Raw genomic sequence first — 22,646 nt, forward strand, 5'->3', positions numbered from 1 at the left:
GTGTGCACACAAAGTCCCTGTGCACTTTCTAAAATCCACACTGTGGTAAGATTGCACATTAAGCAATTTGTGTTCTTTCTAAAATCCTATGTACAGTATTGTTCAAAATAATAGCAGTACAATGTGACTAACCAGAATAAGCAAGGATTTTGGTATATTTTTATTGCTCCATGTCAAACAGGTTACCAGTAGGTGCAGTAGTTTCTCAGAAAACAAACAAGACCCATAGAAACCGCTAGGGGACTCAATGTCTCTACAGTGAACAGACAGAGCATTAAATATAAATAAGTGTCAGTAACAGATACAATAAAGGTAGACACTGTTAAGAGTTATGAGGTACTGAGGTACTGATATAAGAACATTGGGGAAGAGAAGTGTCCAAAATGTCACTGTAGAGTGTCGCAGAGCTAGATTAAAGAAAATTTTAAGTAGCAGTGCAGATGCAATAAGTAAACTTAAGAGCAGCACGTATTTTGATTTCGTATTTCCGAGTAGAGCAGTGTCCAAAATGTCATTGTAGATTGTCACAGAGCTACATGAAAGAATATAAAAGTGTCAGTACAATAAAAATAAACTTAAGAGCAGCATGTATTCTGGTTTTAGATGAAGAATAGCTGGCTGTTAAGTAGTCTGATGGCTTGAAGATAAAAGCTGTTCTTCAGTCTGGTTGTCTGTGATCAGATGGATAGTAAGCGTCTGCCAGATGGCAGTGTGGCAAACATGTGATGAGCAGGGTGAGTAATATCCTTGATGATGCTGTGGTCCTTTCTGCAAGCAGCGAGTTTGATAGATGTCCTGTAAGGCTGGGGTCGAATGTCCAATGACGAGCTCTGCTGTTCTCACCACTCTCTGAAGAGCTTTACGGTCTAAAGAAGAGCAGTTGCCACTATACGTGGTTACATAAGTAACCTGAGACGTTTTTGTCCCAATAATGCCATGGCATTCATCTGATAAAATTTATATATGATAATTTACACTCAATATGTTATTGCATACTGTGTTTTATAATGTACTACAGTACTGAAGTATACATATTCAATGATGAACTGTCATTTTGCATTATTGAAACCTAATTAATGTTGTTCAGTTGCTTTGACAAAATCTTTTTTTTTTAAAGCACTATATAAATTAGTGGTGTCAAAAGTATTGGCATTCATTACTCAAGTAGAAGTATAGATACTAGGGTTTAAAAGGACTTTTGTAGAAGTTGAAGTATCAACTCAAGCTTTTTACTCAAGTAAAAGTGTAAAAGTACTGGTTTAAAAAACTACTTAAAGTATAAAAGTAAAAGTAATGTAAGGAAAAAAAATGGCTACATTTTTTACAATACAGTAAAAAACACTACCCCTCCTCAAAAAAAAGTTTTTTCTAAAGGCCATAGGCCATAATGACTATAATGTTATATTAAAATGTTCATGTTGAAAAATTTGGGATGCACTAGGCTACCTCTTTCAGCCGCATATATGCCCATTGAAAATGAACGCACTTTAGTACAATGCAGATACATTAAAGGACTAGAGATATCAATAACCTTTAATTGAATGCAAATGTACATACAAGCTTAGCTGCAGGAATCTGTGAGGGCAATCGACAAGAACACTGGTGCAGGCTTAGTAACAATTACCCTTGTATAGTTGTCTATTTACAATAAACATTATAGTGCTGTTAAAATGAATGATTAATCCAAGTGATTAATCAAAAACTAAAAATGAAAAATAACTCAATCCTGATACCTTCTTGATTGATAGTTTCCTGTATTCGTTACATATGTCTGCTATGTTCAGTGTTGGGGGTAACGAGTTACAAAGTTGGTATAGCCTAGTTATCACAACATTGTCAATTGCGTCATCAATCGCCAACGATAATTTATTAAAACATCTCACTACCGAACTACCTACAGTAGCTTAATTTGTGGAGGACGAACAGAAAGCACCCATTTGGTAAATAAGCCAGTGAGAAATAATAACTTTTAAGTAGGGTCCAGTGCCTTTTCAATACTTTTAAAATGGTACCGGCGTCTAAACATTGCCTGAACCGATACTTAAAAAAAAAAAATAACCACAAAAAAACTATGGATAATATTAAAGAACATTACAAATATTTAAAATAAATCCATAGCTTTCACCTTGGATGCTCTCATTTCCCAAGTTGTGCTTCCCTTAATCTAAGGCTAATAAATGTATTTCACAATCTGGGTCATTATTTAATACAAAATCACACATAATGTTTCTACTGTATCTCTGTCACTCACTCTGATATTTAGTTAAGATGAGTGCTGCCTGTCACTGTCTTTAATCAATTTTGTGAATTACTGTATGTGTGGGGCTTAGAATAATATTCCCTGGAACGTTGATGTTAATGTTTAGAGAAAGAGTACGCCCCCCAAATGTCTTTATTTTATTTTTATTTCTTTTATTGTTCACTTAGTTCATATGTACTCTAAATTTGGAGTTAATGGAGTTAATGCAGGAAATGTGTTTAAATCGAGGTTGGTGCAAATGCATTAATTTATATTGAGTGATGCTCAAGTAGGCATGTTGTTATAGCGATCTTACAGGAGAGGGCGCCCCCAGAAGACAGGGGCGGGCGCGGAGAAGACGCAGAAGAAGAGTGGTTTTTGTAGTATTGTGAACGCACGCAAAGTTTTGTCTAATGTGAATAAATGCCGTGCAGTGAACCAGATTAAACGAACCCATCAAATTATGCACGTCTTGGAATTGATTGATTTCGACATGCAACATATGCTCATTCTTTATAAAGTAGCAACAATGTCATTTTTAAAATACAGTACTGTGCAAAAGTCTTAGGCACATTAGTATTTTCACCACAAAAAAGGGTTTTAAGCCAGTTATTTATATCTTTTGCTGTAGTGTGTAAGTAGGGATTAGTTTGCCATTAACTTACAATCTAGTGTGATTTTGAATGCACAAGCAGTCTGACAACGGCAAAATTAATGTTTGGAAATGTAAACTGATATTTTATACTGACACACTTGAACAATATAAATAACTGGCCGAACACCATTCTTTTAAGTGAAAATACTAACATGCCTAAGACTTTTGCACAGTAGTGTGTGTATAAAGTACGTATGATTAGATTAAGTATATTCAAATAAGTGTAATTAAAGTATATGTTCGTTCATATATGTTAAGGGCTAGATTTTGGCTGGAGGAAACAGCTGTTTAGTGATGAGCTGTGAAAAAAACTTTACAAAAGGTGAGAAACCGACTGCTCCTCAGTGACCTTTTGTAAACTGTATTTATGACAAAGAACTGTACAGATACAGATATTCCAACAATCTATCGATAAACACATAACTTGTGTTCTCTGTTTGTGTTTAAGTGCGCATGCGCTGCTTCGCTGGCGGTATGTGGATTGAAGAGTGCGCTGAAAGACGGGAGTAGACTGGTCTGACGCCGGTCTCATATGACATTTAAAGCTGCAGTAGGAAACTTTTGTAAAAATATATTTTTTACATATTTGTTAAACCTGCCATTATGTCCTGACAGTAGCATATGAGACAGATATTCTGTGAAAAAAATCAAGTTCCTCTGGCTCCTCTCAGTGGTCCTATTGCCATTTGCAGAAATTCATCCGCTCCCGGTAAGAAACAACCAATCAGAGCTGCGGTCCGTAACTTTGTTTGTGTTCAAAATGTAGAAAAATGTATATAATAAGCGAGTACACCATGAATCCATTTTCCAAACCGTGTTTTTAGCTTGTCCTGAATCACTAGGGTGCACCTATAATAAGTGTTTATATTGGACTATTTTAGATTGCTTCGGGGATACCGCGGCGGAGTAACCCAGTACCTTTGATTGTTCATAGACATAAACAGTGAGAAGTAGTTCCGGCTACTATGTTCTTCTGCAAGACGCAAGCAGTTCTGTTTATTAACCGCTAGAGCGTCAAAAGTTACCTACCGCAGCTTTAAGGGGACTGACTCTGAGGCGATCGGATACCGGTTCCATACCCAACCCTTCTTTTTAAGAAATATATGTTTACATAAACGAACCCAAAACTGGTTATGTGCTTGCTAGAGTGTGATGTTATTTGTGTCATGTGCAGGTGCGATGGATCATGTACAAACCAATAGGGTGTCGGAATGGTATATGTTTATACTTCTCATCCAACCACAATCAAATTCTCTCCGTCCGGATGGCGCAATTTATCTGGATAGTTTTAATTTTAATGATGACAAATGAAAACAAGCCGAAATGAAATAGAAGTAACGAACCTATTTTTAAAATGTAAGGAGTAGAAAGTACAGACACTTGCGTGAAAATGTAAGGAGTAGAAGTAAAAAGTCGGCTTAAAAATAATTACTCAAGTAAAGTATAGATACCCAAAATTTATACTTAAGTAATGTAACAAAGTATTTGTACTTCGTTACTTGACACTTCTGATATAAATAAAGGTGACTTGACTTGCCTTGACATATCTGCCACCATATTTACCTGTTGCTAAAGAAAATGCTGATATTTTGTGTAATCAGAATTTATCATTGTTTGCAAATGTAATGAGAATATATAGATTTTTTTGCCTGCCAAAAATTTTATTGTTCAGTTAAAGATATCTTAGTGTTGATACAGTTCTGTCCAATATGTACAGTATACCAATTATGAAATTAGTTAAATTGGGCAATGTACCATTATTCTTTACTACTATAAAGCCTTATTAACAAGACTTTAAAAAGAACAGTTAGCACATTTATTTGCAAGATAACAGCCTCCACAGCTGTGCTGAATTAATGTTCAGTTTGTGTCATGTGACGACATTGTAGCACACTATTCTGAAACATTTTTTTTGCATATTGCATACTGTTTCAATCACTATTCTTTAAATAATAGTAGGCAGTATGCACTGTGTAGCCTACTGGGCAGTAAACAGTAAGCAATTATACCATTTGAACACAGCCTAATTCATGTTTTTTTTCTGTGGTTGCTCGGTCATTCCCGTGGGTGCTTGAACACCTGATCACCCAGGAGACCAGTGCCTACGATGTTGGTTGACTAGTTCTAGTCTAACTGGTTTTTCCAGGAAGGCAGTGCAACTGAATAGCCTATGACAGACACCAAATATTTCCATACAGAGGTCGGGTTTCCTCCACCTTAAAGCACAGATGAGTCAGTAGCAAAAGAGCAGACATCTCATTGTATCTCACGATCAGGGCCTTAGAAAAGTAATTGACTATCTATAAATTAAGACATTAACCAGCAGCATCACGGAACAATGAGTGAGACCGTTTTTTCATTTGCCCAGGACTTTTTGGCTGGTGGAATCGCCGCTGTGATTTCGGAGACTGCTGTTGCTCCCATAGAAAGAGTCAAGCTGCTCCTTCAGGTACGCTTTACAATAAACTTGTACTCTTCGTACGTGTAACATGCTTTATAAAGTAGGTATGAATTATATATTTCACATGTCTGTCCATCTTGGTAAATATTGAATATGCTCTTGTCTTGATCATGCTTTTAATGATGGTGCATAACTTTGTCTTATAATAAAAATTAGCTGGAGCAATGATGATTATTAAATAAAAATGTTCCAGGAGCATCTTCCACAAGCATCTTTTTCACACAACCGTGCACTTTTTCAAGGTTGTTCATGTTGTTAACCAGTCAACTTCTTATATTAAGTTAAAGAGCATTATGTTAAAGTAAACATTTTTATTCAACATGCATGTGCATTTTAGACACTCCTTTGTCTGTGCGGGCATTCTGGTTTATTTCGGCTGATCACATGTGCTAGTAATGTAAATAAAAAGACCCCTTTCAGGGGCAGACAGAATTACAATTTAAAATGAGCTAGTCATAGCTATACAAATGTATCTCCATATTATAATATCTACAAAATATATTTCTGTAAGTACATATGAGACTACCCCATCGACCTGCATCCTGCATATTGATGACATCACACAGCAACAGATCATAATCAACACGATTTTTGTCGACTGCAGTTTCCATTGGTGTAAGGTCATTTGTAAGGTTAGGTTTAGATTTTACATGGTCTGCGGAAACATGATATTTTAGTAACAATATTCAAGGCTAACGGTTATGAAAACAATCTAAAAGTTACAATTTATGCAGTCAATTTATTTATTGTCTAATTGTGTTAATTTTCAAGGCTTTTACATGAAACTTTTATTTATCTTTTCATTTTAGTTCAGTGTGTATTAAAATATCATAATCGAGAACAACCCAGTGCAAATTTTAAGCATCATTTTTTATTTTTTTATTTTTGCAGGCATAAATGGAACTGCAAAAAGGGGACACCTTGTTCCAAACGAAAATGTGCAACTTAACCAGATATTCTCAAATGTAATTTGCAAAATGGCAATGTATTTCTATATTTAAATTTAAATTTCCCCATAAATACTGTATGTGCAACATTTATTGCAAAATGAAAATTCATTGATATAATTACATTTGCCATTTCCTACACTAGTTTTAATATGTATATTATATATTTATATTTATATATTTATTTATAATATGTTTATAATATGTTCATATAATTTAATATGTTTAATTAAAAACATATTTTGGAGCTTTATAAAATGAAAAATTAAAATTAAATTGTATTGCCCAAATCGATTGTTTAACATGCCCAAGCAAAAACTGTAGCAAAAGTATAATTTACTTGTAATTTTTCCTAAATCCATTTAGACTTTACAGGTAGGATACTTGAGATTGCATTTTCATCATGCTACCACAAGATAATTGTAGCAAAATGCAGTGTGAATTTTTAAATATATTCTAAACCTAAGGTGCATCAAAAGGGTAGCAACATGGTGATTTAAATGCCTTTTATTTTTCTTAAATGCATTGATACTTACGGATAAGGTGTTTGAATTTTATTTTTTTATTAAATACCCCTAGCTTATTTGAAAATGCATTCCAAGCCGATCACGCCCCTTACCTGTCAGTCATTATATCAAGACAGGGCTCAGCAATAAGATGCACAAAAGGTCAGTATTCACCATTGACCAAACGCTTTACACCTGCCGCAACATTTCACTGTTTACACTCCTATTGATGCACATAATCAAACAGACAATTCTACACTTTTACCTAATTGCCACCATACTTTATTCTTCTCCTAAAATAGATTGCGTGTCTCCGAACACCTAAGTGTTGCAGGTGCATCGCACATCACGCTGAGTGATGCAGGTAGCCTAATTTAATAGTGCAATTTTAACGTTACACTTATTTACTTCCTTACATTATATTTTGTTCCTCTCTTTAAATCCGTCATGAAAGCTCTCACTGTTTACAGCCACCGGACATTGCGATTGATGCCCATGATTTTTAATAATAAAGGATCTAACTATCTCTGGCATTTTCTGTGACAGCTGTGTCTGGATTTGACTGGTGAAGTGTCATCTTGGGCAAGCAGGAGTAGCAGCAGCATTTTCTGTACGGTCACGGGCATCAACCGGAGTGTAAACAGACCGATTTTAAGGCAACAGAACCCGTTTAATCCCACCGGTTACAATAGTGACCATAATAAAATAAAAATAAATGTTTTTATTTTTAAAGCTCTAAAAACCTTACTGACTTATGTTTTAGTGTACTTCCTGCAAATATGGTAAAAAATAAAGGGTCTCAATCTATGGGCAGTTTCACATGATTATTGAAAATTGTCACATGATCAGAACTTATTTCCTGTTTGCACCTTGAGAAGATGATGGCTGCATCAAAGCTCCAGAACTAAAGGCTAGTAAAGTGTCTTAACATAAATATATGACAACGATTTTTGGTGCATGATCTTTAGGGTGTCTAGTATTAATATATGCATTCACATATAGGCCTATTTAGTTTTGTTGAGTGCGCGACGCTTAGGTGCCACCACCGGACTTGCTATCTATTATGGGTTAAAAGAGAGGAAGTCAACACTGTGTCTACACCGGACTTGAGCGGCGCGACGAACAATAGTACTGAACCTATAATAATCAGTGATTCGGCTACTGTCGCATCTGGTGTAGCCATAGTATAATAAGGTGGCAAGTAAATAAGTGTAGAATTGTCTGTTTTCTTATGTTCATCAATCGGAGTGTTAAACAGTGAGATGCTAAGGCAGGTGAAATGAGTTTGGTTAATGGTAAATATTGACCTATTGTGCCTTGTTGCCGAGCCCCACCTTGATATAATGATTGACAGGTAGGAGGCATGATCGGCTCGGAATGCATTTTCAATTTAACAACATTACCACAGGGTATTTAATTCACACGTCTTATGTGTAAGTGTAAATGCATTTAAGAAAAAATAAAAGACTGATTAAAATCACCTTTTTGCAACCAGGTTTTGCTTGGACATCTAATCAATTTGGGTAATACAGTTTAATTAAAATTTTGCAACTTATAACGCATTAAAATATGTTTTTAATTTACATATTAACACAAGTGTAGGAAATGGCAAATGTAAATTATATAATTGAATTTTCATTTTCATTTTACACTAAACGTTGCACATATGTATGGGAAAATGTTAATTTAAATAAATAAATGCATTTCCATTTTACATATTTGCAATTTTGCAAATTGCATTTCAAAATTTATTTTGCTATCCATATGCTTCCATACCAATTGGCAATAACAAAGTTTTAACAAAGGTCCTGGCAAGGAGAATCTCTTTGCAGGAAAGGCTTAATAGCCTCATGGAGGGTTGCAACCAAGACTATAAATGCCACTGTTTTTGCCTTTAGTTTATGTCTGTTGGCTTTAATTACATTTGTATACTAATGCTGATAAAGGTAGCATATCTAAGCATTTAAAATGTGGTCTCTTTTCTGAAAAAGCAGACCAATACATGTTTTGAAGAGGCACTGAAATATTTAACGCTGACTGACAACTTGGTGTCTTGTAACTGGTGACACAAAATGCATGCAATACATTTGAATTGGTTAAATTATGTAGTGATATTTGGTAAATTGAATGATTGATACTTTTATTTTTTATTTTTTTATTTTTTGTAAAGTTTTACCCTTTTCTTGCAGATCCAGCATGCCAGCAAGCAAATTACAGTTGACAAGCAATACAAAGGTATTGTAGACTGTATAGTACGTATTCCCAAGGAGCAGGGCTTTTTGTCCTTCTGGAGAGGCAACTTGGCCAATGTCATTAGATATTTCCTAACACAAGCTCTCAACTTTGCTTTCAAGGATAAGTATAAGAATATTTTTCTGGATGGTGTTGACAAGCGTACCCAGTTTTGGAGGTACTTCGCTGGTAACCTCGCCTCTGGTGGTGCTGCTGGAGCCACGTCTCTGTGCTTTGTCTACCCGCTTGACTTTGCCAGAACCCGTTTGGCTGCTGATGTCGGAAAGGCTGGTGCAGAGAGAGAATTCACAGGCCTTGGACACTGTTTTACAAAGATCATTAAGTCTGATGGTCTGAAGGGCTTGTATCAGGGCTTCAACGTGTCTGTTCAAGGCATCATCATCTACAGGGCGGCTTACTTTGGCATCTATGACACTGCAAAAGGTGGGTTTTGTTAGGAGTAGACATAGGCCAGATTGCCCCTTAATTGTGACTTCCAAGGCCATGCTAGAATATCTAACATCTGGGACAGAGCTAGGGCTGAAATTCACAAATTATTATTATTATTATTAGTTAAAAAAAAAAAAAAAAAATTTTTTCACAGTTTATTAGAATTATTGCATTTTCACTTAAAATACTTGCATTTGTTTTATCCCACATTTAGATTTTCTATTAAAACGGCATCAAAGGTATTTATTCAGCAACCACAATTGCAAATATTGTAATCGAGACATATGTTTGGATTCATTACAGTCCATCACAGAGGCTTGTTACCAATTAACTTTAATGAAATTGTTAAAAACAGGCCAATATTGACTATGATTAGGAAAAAAGCCCATGATCAAACATGCAACACTCATTTTTAGCTAATTACACAAATGCATCCTTATGAAAAACAAGCATTTTCAGTGCTTTGGGCTATTTACCAATGGCTTGTTTTAAAAAAAAAAAAAAGAAAGAAAGAAAATATTTATATACAGAATGTTGTGGATGTTATTGACAGAAGCAAATCTCAGTACTTACTCTGCAGCAGCAGCGTAGGAGATCTAATCCGCAAAAACCAAATACACCATATATATACCACTATACCAATCCCTCCAAGAGTTGTCATGACAGAAATATTGATGTTTTGCAACCTTTCTTCCTGCCAGCATGACACAGGTGACACTACAGAGTTGCCCAGACATAAGACATATTTCAAATTAGTACAAGCTGGAACAGAGAGGGATTAAGGAAAAGTAAAAGCAAAGTTTTTTTTATTTTTTGTAGAATGTAGCCAAATATTTACACGAGATGAGTTTTCAGCTGTCACTTGAATATTATCAAGGATTCAGCATTACATCAAAGATTCTGTATTCCAGATTGTCAGCATTCCACCAGCAAGGAACAGTGAATAAAGATGTTGTGGAGAGTGATTTTGTGCCTCTCTATGATGGTACAATGAGGTATTGCTCACTTACTGACCTCAGGATTCTGGAGGGGATTTAGACTCATTAAAGTGAGTGGAAGTAGGATGGTGCTGAGCCCATGGGGGATCTATACATAAGCATCAATGTCTTGAACTTGAGGCAAGCCCCAACTGGTAACCTGTGTGGAGAGATGAAAAGAGGTGTGGTGACCAATTATGCTGCAAATGAACATCTGTCATTAATTAGGCTACTCACCCTCATGTCGTTCCAAACCCATAAGACCTTTCTTTATCTTCGGAACACAAATTAAAGGGTAAGTTCAACAAAAATGAAGATTAGGCTGCATCCTAGGTGTAAATGACTTTCTTCTTTCAGACAAATCCAGTCCAGTTTTATAAAAAAAATGGTCTTTGATCTTTCGAGCGCTATCATTGCAGTCAGAGGGATTGCATTGCTTCAATCCAAAAGAAGTAAATAAAAAGTGCCTTCCATAAAAAAAAAGTGTCTCACACAGCTCTAGGGGCTGAAAAAAGGCCTCTTGTATAGTGACTTGATGTTTTTTTTTTTTTTTTTTTTTTGAAAAATATCCATATTCAAAACATAATAATCACTTTAATTTCACTTGTGCCAACAGTTGTACACGCAAGCAGTTCTGGGAGCATGACGTTTGAGGTCAGCTTGCACATTCGTGAGTCTTGTGAAAACCACTGTTTGTTTACTGGATCAAAAGTGTCCTTACTTAAGCAAAGGAAAACCAGTCTCCTCTTGGCTTTTTTCAAAATCCTCTGATATTCAAGCTAGATTCAAGTAATTATTACATTTTGAATATGGATATTTTTCTTACAAAAACAGGAGGCCTTTGTTTACCGTGTGAGACATTTTTATTTTTATGAAAGGGCGCTTTTTTATTTCAAGTCTTTTGGACTGAAGCAATCCAACACCTGCTGACTGCAATGATAGAGCTTGAAATATAAAAGACAATTTTTAATATAACTCTGACTGAATTTGTCTGAAAGAAGAAAGTCATATACACATAGGATGCCTCGGGGGTGAGTAAAACGCAGCCTTATTTTCATTTTTGGGTGAACTAACCCTTTAATATATTTTTTATTAAATCCGAGAGCTCTCGCTCAGTATTTTTAAAAACAAAAATAATGTGCAACAATGGCACCTTGAAATATTTTATTTTATTTGAGCAACTAATAATTAATTGTTAACCCTTAAAGGGCAGTTGCATTCATTTTGGTTTTTGTTATTTTAGTAAAAAAAATATCTGTGTTTTACAGGCATGCTACCCGACCCAAATAACACCCATATTTTTGTCAGCTGGATGATTGCACACTCAGTCACTATTATTGCTGGTTTCACATCATATCCCTTTGACACAGTACGTCGTTGTATGATGATGCAGTCTGGACGTAAAAAAGGTAATATTCAACAATTGTTTCTTCTAATGTTTCACCCAAAATGCATAGGCCTTTTTGGTGTTTGGTTCAGTTTAGTCTTAATATGATGTTAAAGCAAATAAAAATATGCTGAAAATATTTGGAGAAATGTAGAAACCTATTATATAAGATGCTCACCAATTGATGCTCTGCAGTGAATGAAGGATCACAATAATTCACAAGTAATCCAAATGACTCCAGTCCACCAATTAACATCTTGTAAAGTGAAAAGCTACATGTTTGTAACAAATTCATCAAGACAGTTTTAACTTCAAACTTTCACTTCCAGGTAAAATATGATTATTCTATCCATAATATTGTATTTCAAGTGAAAAGTAATCTCTTCTGAATCAATATCGGAAAAACAACAGGGGATGGACTTTTTCACTGGAGGAAGTGTTATTTAAAGACTGAACATTTTGCACAGAAGTGAAAGTTTAAAGTGATGGATTTTTTTTTTCATAGAAACATGCAGCTTTTCACTTTACAAGGCATTAATTGTTTGACTGGAGTGGTGTGGATTTCTGTGAAGTTTAGAGCAGTTTTTTATCAGCAGTTTGGATTCTCATTCTGACGGCACCCATCCACTGCAGAGGATCCATTGGTGAGCAAGTGATGTGATGCTACATTACTCAAAATCTGTTCTGATGATTTCATTCATTTGACATTTACAATCTTGGATGGCTTAATGGTGAGTAAATGTTTTTAAAATTTTCCTTTTTGGGGGAACTATTCCTTAAGTGTTTAATTCATTCTAGCTGACATAATGTACAGCGGCACTATTGACTGCTGGAGGAAGATTGCACGTGATGAGGGTGGAAAGGCCTTCTTCAAGGGCGCCTGGTCCAATGTGCTCAGGAGTATGGGCGGAGCCATTGTCCTGGTTCTGTACGACGAGCTCAAGAAGATTATGTGACACTATAACAAATTCATTATTTAAAGGAAAAATTGTGAATTATGTGAAAGGGCTCTCACTTTACTTGTGAAGCCTGACTAGTGTTGCACTAATAGTTATATAAAAGATAATACAGTATATGTGTATATGTTTAGAATGTTTTTTTCTTTTATTTTCTTAAATGTTTCTTCTCTTCCCTAGCTTACATTATTGCACATGCAATGAATGGACTTGACGTAATACAGATGCATTCTTTTGTTGTTGTTGTTCAGTCTTAATTTGATTTACAATACCAGAAGCTGAGGAATATTTATATTTTAATGGTACTGTAGTTCATTTTATTTCCAAACCTAAGCTAAAATGCAATTTAATTTCAGACACAAATCTTGGTTATATGATATAACAGTGCAATATATTATTCATTCCATTATTATTATTATTATTATTATTATTATTATTATTATTATTATTAAAGAACAACTGGAATCCATTTTCCATATGTGTTACTTTTTTAATTACTGGTCCCTATCAAACATATCATTGCTTTTTCATATTCTGAGCTGTCACATCTGGACATTCAAGAGTGTGCCCATTGTTTATGTTTTATTTATAATTTTGTTTATTATTTGACTTTTTTTTGTGATTTGTCAAAAGGAAAGAAATAAATAAAACTGAAATAAAAGTCTGATTAAAGATTTGTACTAATACATTGGAGACAACTTTCTGAATTAAACATGCAACATACTTATGTTGTATAAGCAATGCAGCATATAACAGTTTGAAAGGATACACATGCTTAAAAAAATATTATATATAATTTGTAGTAAGAAATTCAGTTTAAGTAGTATAATGCTTTTTATAATTCACATTATTCAAAAACGTCTTCAAGGGAAATTTTATGAAACTATGTGTTTTAAAGCAAGCTGCAGCTTATAGTGGTTCAAATCTATCTTTTAAGGTATTTTATTTTATTTCTTTACAGTAATGCAGCACTGAAGTTCTGAATGATTTCTTCTGTGTCTTGAATAAGGATGTTCCATAACTGAATTTTAAATAACAAATTACTGTCAAACATGACACCAAAAATCTAACTTTAGGAAATGGCATATTTTAACTATCATTATTTTATTTTGTTGTGTTAATCTATTATTATTAGTATCATTATTATTATTATTATTAGTAGTAGTAGTATTGCAGAAATAGTGCCTGTATCCCAATCACTCCTTTCATCTTCCATTGGTGAAACAACAAAATACTCAGCAGGATAATGTTGTGTACTCAGCAGGATAATGTTCCTGATTTTCACCAGAGTGACAAGATCTTGAAATATATGTAAGGGATAATGAACATTCATCCTGTCATTAAATAAAACCCAAAACACAATAAAACATTTTTGTGCATTACATTATTTATTTTTATTTAGTCAGGCAAATAAAACTATGTCTTAATGTATATTATTGGTTAAATATTTTATATAGAGTAACTGAGCTAGTACAACTTAATCAGTATTGGATCATTATAAAGCAACCATGTATTGAACAAAATGACAAAAAGACAAAAAGTAACAGGGTTACAATCCTTGGGGTGGCAATCCTTTCGGCACTACTATATACATCAAGTGATGTTCCTCCTTTACCTGATAATAAGGAGACAAAAGGTCAAACTGTTTAATAAATGGCACATGGATTATTCCTTGCTTTTACGTATGTAAATTCTTTGTGACAGCCTTTTATTTTTTTACACAAAATGTATAAAACAAAATGTACTCACTGGAAGTCAAAGTTGAAGACATCACATCTACCCAGAACACAGTGCGTTGCTGGGCTACTGTGGCCCTAAGAAATATGTTGAGAAATATTGAAGTGTTTGATAATTTTTATAAATTATTTAAGGGGTAGTGGGGGGCTTCTAATCTAAAATTAACAACAGTATTAGCATACAAACTACTTTTTTTGCACAAACTTACAAATTACATTATTAGCACAGTCATGTAGTATGAATTTGAGTTTTTGTTTTTGTTCACTCTTACTTGAAGATCACATTTTTAGCTGTAGCTGGTGGAATCCAGGTATATACAGTGGAGTTGTTTTTTATGTTGGTGTTGGCATGGGTGATTGCACCTTGCTGGTTTCCTGAACACTAGGGAACATAAGTGTACAACCTTCACTAACTACAATTACCAAATTTAAAACACTTGTTGGTATACCAAATAACATTTCTGAATGTTTAGTTATACAACCCAGAAAAAAAAGGAGGGGGTTTATCTTGTAAAATGAATAGCTATGTAGTCTCTGATTGGAGTTTCCATAATTAGTCCACTTAGTGTTAACTGTGGTAACTATGAAAATAACTTACATTTTTGTAACGGGTGCAGTTTGACATTTTTAAATTATTTAAATGGGTTCTGTTTCATTTGAATCATATCTTATCATAATACATAATATATCAGATATAGCAATTGCAGTACAATAGAAGCATAATCTTTAACTTTACACACTCCAAAGCCTTACCGCTAAGAACTTTGTGTTAGTTGGAGGTGTCTGCCAGGTTCCTATTGCTTTTGAGTCGGATCCAGAGCGAGCCTCAAGGAGAACACCACTATAGTCTGGACCTTTGATTACAACTGACAAACAACAAATAAACAACCATTAAAACCAGAGATGCTATCACCACTGTCCTCATTTTAGGTGATATACATGCATTAAATTAAAAACAAGGAAAAACAGACCAAAACAAAATAAAACAAAAAAGTAATCTCCAAGTTTTGTTTCCAAATAGATTTATGGACAACACATTTTAAATTCTTGATTGAGAGGATTTTCCATATTTTAACACTTCCTTGGTATGCAGTTATTAATTACATAACAGTATAGCAAGACTTTGGATTCAGACATGCAGATCTTGCAAAAAAAAAAAAAAAAAAATGAATCAATTTACAAAATGTAGCTTCTAAAACAGTGACCCCATCATATTTGCTTTATCCAAATTGTCCCATACCTGTAATAGGTTTGCCAGTCTGAAAAGTTGTGCTGCTTGGATGGATGGTGTATGGAGCAGGGTTTGGCTTGGGCTGTACTCCTCCATGCCTGGGCATCATATCCACACAAGCAGAAGTTGGTGCCCCACTTGGATAGGACAGAACAGATGTCAAAACTTGTAATATGACAAGCCCAAAAAACACAGCATCCATGATTCCTGAAAAAGGCTTTTTCAACAGCTCATTTGCAATAATACAGTGCCACACAGCTAATTTATACACACTTTCCCAAATCACGGGGTGGACAATCGACTTTTGAAAGGCACTTTTGCTGAGTCACAATTGCATAAAAAAATTGCCATTTCATGCCAGCACAATGCATTAAGTATTCATATAGTGTCAGGTGGTATGGTTTTCAAAAAGGAAAATGTGAATGTGAAGTTTCAGTCATTGATCTGGACAAAGAAACAAAGCAATCTTCTGTTAGGAAGGAAATGAGCATGGAAAATGTACATTTTCCCTGCTCAATTTATTATCTTTCCTTGTGTTTGGGTGGTGGCATATGAGATTGGGTCTTTGTTAAACAGCCTTTTTTATGCTTTGTGTAACATAATTTATAAAACATTAAATGGTAAAGCCTAAGTTGTTATTTTATTTTATTTATCAGATTTTATTTTTTTATTTTTTATCAGTAAATGTACACAAACTACAGTGATCTCAAAAAGTATCTTGAGGCTTAAGCAAAGACTAGCAATAAATTTTTTTCAAATCCAAATAAATGAAGAGATAAATTGAATCGCATCATCATTTAAACCTTAAAAAATACATGTTTTTTTACATCCTGAGAGTCACTGTTGTTGTAGAGAGTACATGTTTTGCTTTGATTGCTTTTTGTTCTTCCTTTCTCTCTTTTTCACAGGATTGGATCAGGCCAAAGTGATTTCCAACTATGACTGTTGAGAGTGGAACCAAAGAGCAGAATCTGAATGCAGAGTCTCATGCTTGACATGTGACACACAGCAGGCACAATACCACTATATAACTGATATAGGTGTATGTCCTTACTGAAAAAACAAAACAAAGCCATCACAGAAACTTTTTATAGTTTTCACAACAAATAACCATTACGTACATTACAAACCATCATCTTTTAACCATTAAAACTATAAAAAAAAAATATATATAGTGCGTTTTGGGTCATATTCCATAAGGATTTATTGATTTTAACAAGCCACCTATAAACGCAAGCAATTACCAGTAAAGACCAACAGGGTCCATTAAAGTTTCCTGTAAAATCAAAACAAGTCCCATTACAACCAGTAAAACCATTAAAATATTTGGAACGGTGTCTATTGTTTTTATTTTTTTATTTTTATTTATATAGTTTTATTATTATTATCACTTTTTTTTTATACTCCCAAAATCTATCATGAAATATCTTGATTCTCAAATATGTGGAAGTATGCATTTTGCACCTTTATAGATTATGCTAGTTGATCTAAAATGGGCGATGGGCAAAGAAGCCTTATAGGGTAATTTTTTACTTCCCATAAGCACCAGATATGGGTGTCATACCATAAACTATTTTTTTAATACAATTGACTTTGTATTTAATTTTGAATTTGATTAGAACATTGTAAGTTACTAATTAGCCTGTAACACTTTTATTGTACAAAAAGAGAGCATAGAATGTTTGCAGTACATAAGTTTAAGCATTCTGAAAAACTCCCATAATAATCTCTAAAGCTGTTCACACTGTAAAATAAATATCTTTCATACATCTTCACTTTGTTGTTTCTGATGAGATAATTAGCCAGAGAATTCAGTCAGCCAACGCACATGCCGCATGTATGTAACATTACTCCCCCCTCCCGGTAGGTGCGTCCTCGCACCATAGAAACAACAGAGGGAGGCGTGGGTGGGACCTTGGAATGTCGAAGGAGCAGGCACTGGAGCAAGCTCTGGGGCTGGAGCCCTTCCTGGGCTTAACTGGGGTTCAGGAGCCCGTCCTGGGCTTAACTGGGGATCAGGAGCCCGTCCTGGGCTTGACTGGTTGCTCTCTGGCTCTCCGTCATCGGTGGGCTGGGGCTTATGCTCTGTACCGTGGGGAGATGGTGGGCTGGGCTCTGGGTCCAGAGTGGACTTGGTGGGATCCTCCATGGGACAGACAGTGAGAGGTGACCCATTTCTCGCCAGAGTCCACTCCACAAATGCGGCGAATTCGGACCATCTTCGGGCAACAACGCTCTGCACTGGGAGTTCAAGCTGGCGTTCATATGTGATTGGTTATAATGTGCAGCGCTTGTGTCTCTGACTCTGTGCCAGCCAGCGAATGGCAGATAGCAGCTGTTGATGTTTTACATTTTTATATATAAAATATTTGACACTGTCAATCATGAGTACAATGCTGGGTATCATCATAAAGGGCACATGGCTTCTCCTACCATTGCTATGCTGATGATACACAGCTCTACTGTATATTTCCTTTCAAACACATGATCCAATGGTAGCTGCACGAATCTCAGGCTGCCTGGTGGACATCTTGGCATGGATGAGAGAATATCAACCACAGCTCAACCTGGTAAAGACTGGGCTTCTTGTCTTCCCTGCCACTTCAACTCTACAGCATGATTTCTACATCCAGCTAGGTTCTTCTACAATTAACCCATCAACTTCGGTAAGAAATCTTGCTGTAACATTTCAAAGCTGACCTTCAAAGACCACATTGCAAAGACTGCTCGATCTTGGAGGTTTGCATGGCACAACTTTGGAAAGATCAAGCCCTTTCTAATGGACCATGCTACATAACTCCTTGTCCAGGCACTTATCACTTCTAGGCTGGACTACCATAATGCACATCTGGCTGAACTTCCGTCAAGCACAAACATCTACAAATGATTCAGAATGCAGCAGCACGACTGAGCTCAAAAGAGACCATGATATACCTCTCTTTATCTCCTTATCTTGACTTGCATCAAGTTCAAGACATTGATGCTTGCATATAGAACAGCCACAGGCTCAGCACTCGCCTAATTCCACTCACTACTACAAACGCACATCCCCTCCAGAAGTCTGAGATATGCTAGTGAGCAAAACCTCATGGTACCATCACAGTGAGGCTCAAAAACACTTTCCAGAACATTCTTGTTCACCATTTCTGGCTGGTGGAATGATCTTCCCACCCCTATCCGGAATGCTGAATCCCTGACAATTTTCAAGTGACAGCTGAAAACTCATCTCTTTCTAAGCTACTTGACTTCATCGTAAAAAAAAAAAATATATATATATCTTTCTCTTTATTTATTCTTTCTCTTTATTTATTCTTGCTCTTTCTATCTTTTACTTATTTGAACAATGCCTAAAACTTGGCATTAAAAGCACTTCCTGCTTCTCTTTGACTCTTTAAGGAGAACCGCTTTTATGTATCCCCAAATTGTAAGTCGCTTTGGATAAAAGTGTCTGCAAAATGACTAAATGTAAATGTATATATTTTACAGGACAAACTGCGCATTTCACCCAAAATTGTTTAGTGTGATATGATTCCAAATTAGGGCATGGCAAAGGCCCCCGTTTGTGGGGTGTCATATTAAAAATTGTCCTGGCTATTCCTTCATTGCAGTCAGCGGGTGTTGCAATTGAACAGTCGAAAAGTCCAATTTGTATATTGTTGTTCCTTACTTACTTTTCTATTTTTTACTCTTTTATTATCTGTGTTTTTTTCTGTTGCTGTCATTCTGTTACACTGCAGAAGCTTCTGTCATGAAAACAAATTCCTCGGTTGTGTAAACATACCTGCCAATAAAGCTCATTCTGATTCTGATTCTGATTCACGTGCAGCTTTGGGCTCGCCCAGTTACTGTTGGATTCTTCTATTACCCCCATTTCAAGCATACCTCCTAATTCTTCCTGAACTACTTTTTTCTTGTTTTCAGGCAAGCAATATAGCCGGCTGCGAACCACCACACCCTGCTCTGTCTCGATATGGTGCTGAATGAGATTTGTACGGCCAGATAGGGGAGAAAACACATTAGCAAACTCCGCCTGTAATGTAGTCAAATCAATGAGCTGGGAGGGCGAGAGATGATCTCCCCCTGGGGCCAGAGCGAGATATTGTTTTTTTATATCCGCTTCTGGTCCAAGATCATCCTCTCCGCTAATCACCATTGCCAAAATCTCTGATTTTCCCTCATTCCACTTTTTTAGGAGATTGAGGTGATAAATTTGACGTGCTCCTCTCCTATCTGAGCGTATTACCTCATAATCGAGCTCTCCAACTTGCCGTGTGACCTCAAATGATCCTTGCCACTTTGCAAGTAATTTTGAACTTGATGTTGGGAGTAATACAAGCACTTTATCTCCCGGTGCAAATTTACGCAAATTGGTTCCCCTGTTATACAGCTGGCTCTGCTTGTCATGGGCCTGTAACAAATTCTCTGTAGAGAGCCGCCCCAAAGTGTGGAATTTTGTTCTCAGGTCCATCACAAACTGAATTTTGTTTTTAGATTGACAAGGTCTGTCCTCCCAAGTCTCTCTTATGATGTCCAGCACCCCCCTGTTCTGGCGACCATAGAGCAACTATGAACTAAAACTATGAAACTAAAAGTTCGACCAGACCTTCCGTTTGTGGGTGAAAGAGGCTCTTCTGAATCGATTTAAAGCTCCGTGGCTCATGCCCCCATTAGTAATGGATCTTCCACTTTGTTGGGTAAGTGCCCCTCTGTTATAGTTAATATGGGTGCGGTTGAGGTTCCATGCTTATTGGATACAGGCTCCATGGTAACCACTGTTACAGAGAGCTTCTTCCTGGCACATTTTGAACCCTGGGGTAAGGAAAGGTTGAATGACTGTGGATGGTTGCAGCTTCGGGCTGCTAACGGTTTGTCTATCCCTTTCATAGGATATATGGAGTTGGATTTTGTTATTTTGGGTGGCACATTCACAATAAGGTTGTCCTTATTTTAAAGGACCCTCCTCAGGTCCTTTCAACCTCAGGGTTGCCAGGTCTACTTGGGATGAATGCTATAGGTGAGTGTTTTCAGGAGCTGTTTGATCAACATGGCCCAGAGCTGTTTGATCTCCCTTTAGTCAAAGAAGTTCCAGCGTGGATCTTGACAATGCAGTATTGCCAGACTGGTTGTTCTCGTAGTTCGGAATTTAGAGGGGGGTCTGTACGTGTTAGGGGTAGACATGTGGTCCGCATTCCGGCCAACACTTTGCAATGTGTCCCAGTTACTTGTGCTGCACAGTGTAGTTTCTTTTCTATGGCTCTTTATGAGCCTTTGGATAATGGGAATCCACTCCCATCTGGTTTGTTGGCGTCTGTATCCCTGGTTCCAGTGAGAGGTGGTATCGCTAAAGTCCCTATGGTTAACGTAGGTGACCATGATGTCTTTCTGCAACCACGGCTAGTGGTGGGAACGTTGTGCCAGGTCCAGCTTATGAGCTGGCCAGGGGAGATTATTGTTACTTGTCCCAGTGCAGCCACTGACCAACAGGCCGTAGTTTCTTCACAAGTTGGAAGTGTTGATGGGGTAGAAGAGGTGATCCAGCAAATGGATCTCTCGCACCTCTCTGTAGAGGAGCAGAGTCCGGTGAAGGGTCTGTTGGGTAAATATAGGTCTGTATTTTCAACAGATGATTCTGATTTGGGGTGTACCAACCTGATTACACATGAGATCCCACTATTGGATCCTGCTCCTATACAACAGTGGTATCGTCGTATCCCTCCTTCTGACTATGTTGGGGTTAAAGAACATGTGCTACAACTGCTTGCAAGTCAGGTGGTTTTGGAAAGTAGTAGCCCCTTTGCTTCTCCCATAGTTGTTAAGAAAAAAGATGGCAGAATACGGTTGTGTGTCGATTACCGACAGTTAAATCAGATGACTAGGAAAGATGCCTTCCCATTGCCCCGCATCGAGGAGACCTTGGATGCCCTTTCTGGGGCTCAGTGGTTTTCAACTGTTGACAGAGTAAGTGGCTATAACCAGGTTCCGGTGGCAGAGCAAGACAAGGGGAAGACCGCTTTTAGCACACCCTTTGGGTTATTCAAATTTAATCGGATGTCCTTTGGGTTGTGCAATGCCCCAAGTACATTCCAGCGGTTGATGGAACGCATGTTTGGGGATCAACGATTCCAAACCTTGTTGTTGTACTTGGATGACATCATTGTCTTCTCGACCAGTGTAGCCCAACATCTTGTGCGATTGGAGTTGGTTTTCAGCCGTTTGCAGCAGGAGGGCTTAAAGGCCAAACTGGAGAAATGCTGTTTTTCGTCAGGAAGTCCACTACTTGGGGCATGTTTCCAAAAGAGGAGTTTCTACTGATCCCAGTAAAATTAGCACAGTGGCAGAATGGAGGCGGTCTAGCAATGCTGCGGAGTTAAGATCTTTTTTGGGCTTTGTGAGTTGCCATCAGCGTTTTGTTGAGGGGTTTGCCAAGCTGGCTGCTCCTCTGCATCGCCTGGTAGCAGAGTTGGTCAGCACAAAGAAAAAGAGAAGCTCAGGCAGACCCATAGAGAGCTGCTGGACCCTAGAGTGTGAGCAAGGGTTCCAGTTACTCAAGGAGAAATTGATGGCCGCCCCAGTGTTGGCCTATGCTGATTTTTCTAAGCCCTTTGTCCTTGACATTGATGCTAGCCATTTGGAACTGGGGGCAGTCCTTAGTCAGGAGCAAGGTGGGATGTTACGGCCAGTGGCCTATGCCAGTCGAGGGCTTAGGCCTACAGAGAAGAATATGGAGAATTACAGTTCCATGAAGTTGGAACTCATCGCCCTTAAATGGGCGATCGCAGAAAAATTTAAGGATTATCTCCTGGGCCACCAGTGTACTGTTTATACAGATAACAACCCACTGAGCTACCTGAATTCAGCTAAGCTGGGTG

The 22,646-nt window shown here is 36.8% G+C and overlaps 2 protein-coding genes across 2 annotated transcripts; one reads left to right on the forward strand and one right to left on the reverse strand.

Annotated features, from left to right (window-relative positions):
* The first annotated feature begins 5,232 nt into the window (after nt 1-5,232).
* LOC127958287 (ADP/ATP translocase 2-like) lies at nt 5,233-12,919 on the forward strand. Its single transcript, XM_052557091.1, has 4 exons — nt 5,233-5,343; nt 8,998-9,484; nt 11,736-11,876; nt 12,653-12,919. The coding sequence occupies exons 1-4, from the start codon at nt 5,233-5,235 to the stop codon at nt 12,808-12,810; spliced, it is 897 nt and encodes a 298-aa protein (XP_052413051.1). The 3' UTR covers nt 12,811-12,919.
* Nucleotides 12,920-14,179: 1,260 nt separating this feature from the next.
* On the reverse strand, nt 14,180-16,035 carry LOC127957048 (putative defense protein 3). The gene is made up of 5 exons (XM_052555388.1): nt 15,787-16,035; nt 15,300-15,412; nt 14,819-14,928; nt 14,560-14,624; nt 14,180-14,425 (listed from the first exon to the last, which is right to left on the reverse strand). Exons 1-5 carry the CDS (start codon nt 15,977-15,979, stop codon nt 14,292-14,294), a joined length of 615 nt encoding a protein of 204 aa, XP_052411348.1. The 5' UTR covers nt 15,980-16,035; the 3' UTR covers nt 14,180-14,291.
* Between the last annotated feature and the right edge of the window lie 6,611 nt (nt 16,036-22,646).

The sequence above is a fragment of the Carassius gibelio genome, chromosome B5, assembly GCF_023724105.1.
Source record: "Carassius gibelio isolate Cgi1373 ecotype wild population from Czech Republic chromosome B5, carGib1.2-hapl.c, whole genome shotgun sequence".
NCBI lineage: Eukaryota > Metazoa > Chordata > Actinopteri > Cypriniformes > Cyprinidae > Carassius > Carassius gibelio.

Bases quoted from the DNA above. Each gene is read 5' to 3' on its own strand.
- LOC127957048 (XM_052555388.1), bottom strand. From the start codon at position 15,979: ATGGATGCTGTGTTTTTTGGGCTTGTCATATTACAAGTTTTGACATCT. The intron at 15,413-15,786 runs GTATGGGACAAT...GTTGTTTGTCAG, and splicing joins GACTGGCAAACCTATTACAG to TTGTAATCAAAGGTCCAGAC. The intron at 14,426-14,559 runs GTGAGTACATTT...CCTTATTATCAG, and splicing joins GTCTTCAACTTTGACTTCCA to GTAAAGGAGGAACATCACTT.
- LOC127958287 (XM_052557091.1), top strand. From the start codon at position 5,233: ATGAGTGAGACCGTTTTTTCATTTGCCCAGGACTTTTTGGCTGGTGGA. The intron at 9,485-11,735 runs GTGGGTTTTGTT...TGTGTTTTACAG, and splicing joins CATCTATGACACTGCAAAAG to GCATGCTACCCGACCCAAAT. The intron at 11,877-12,652 runs GTAATATTCAAC...AATTCATTCTAG, and splicing joins GCAGTCTGGACGTAAAAAAG to CTGACATAATGTACAGCGGC.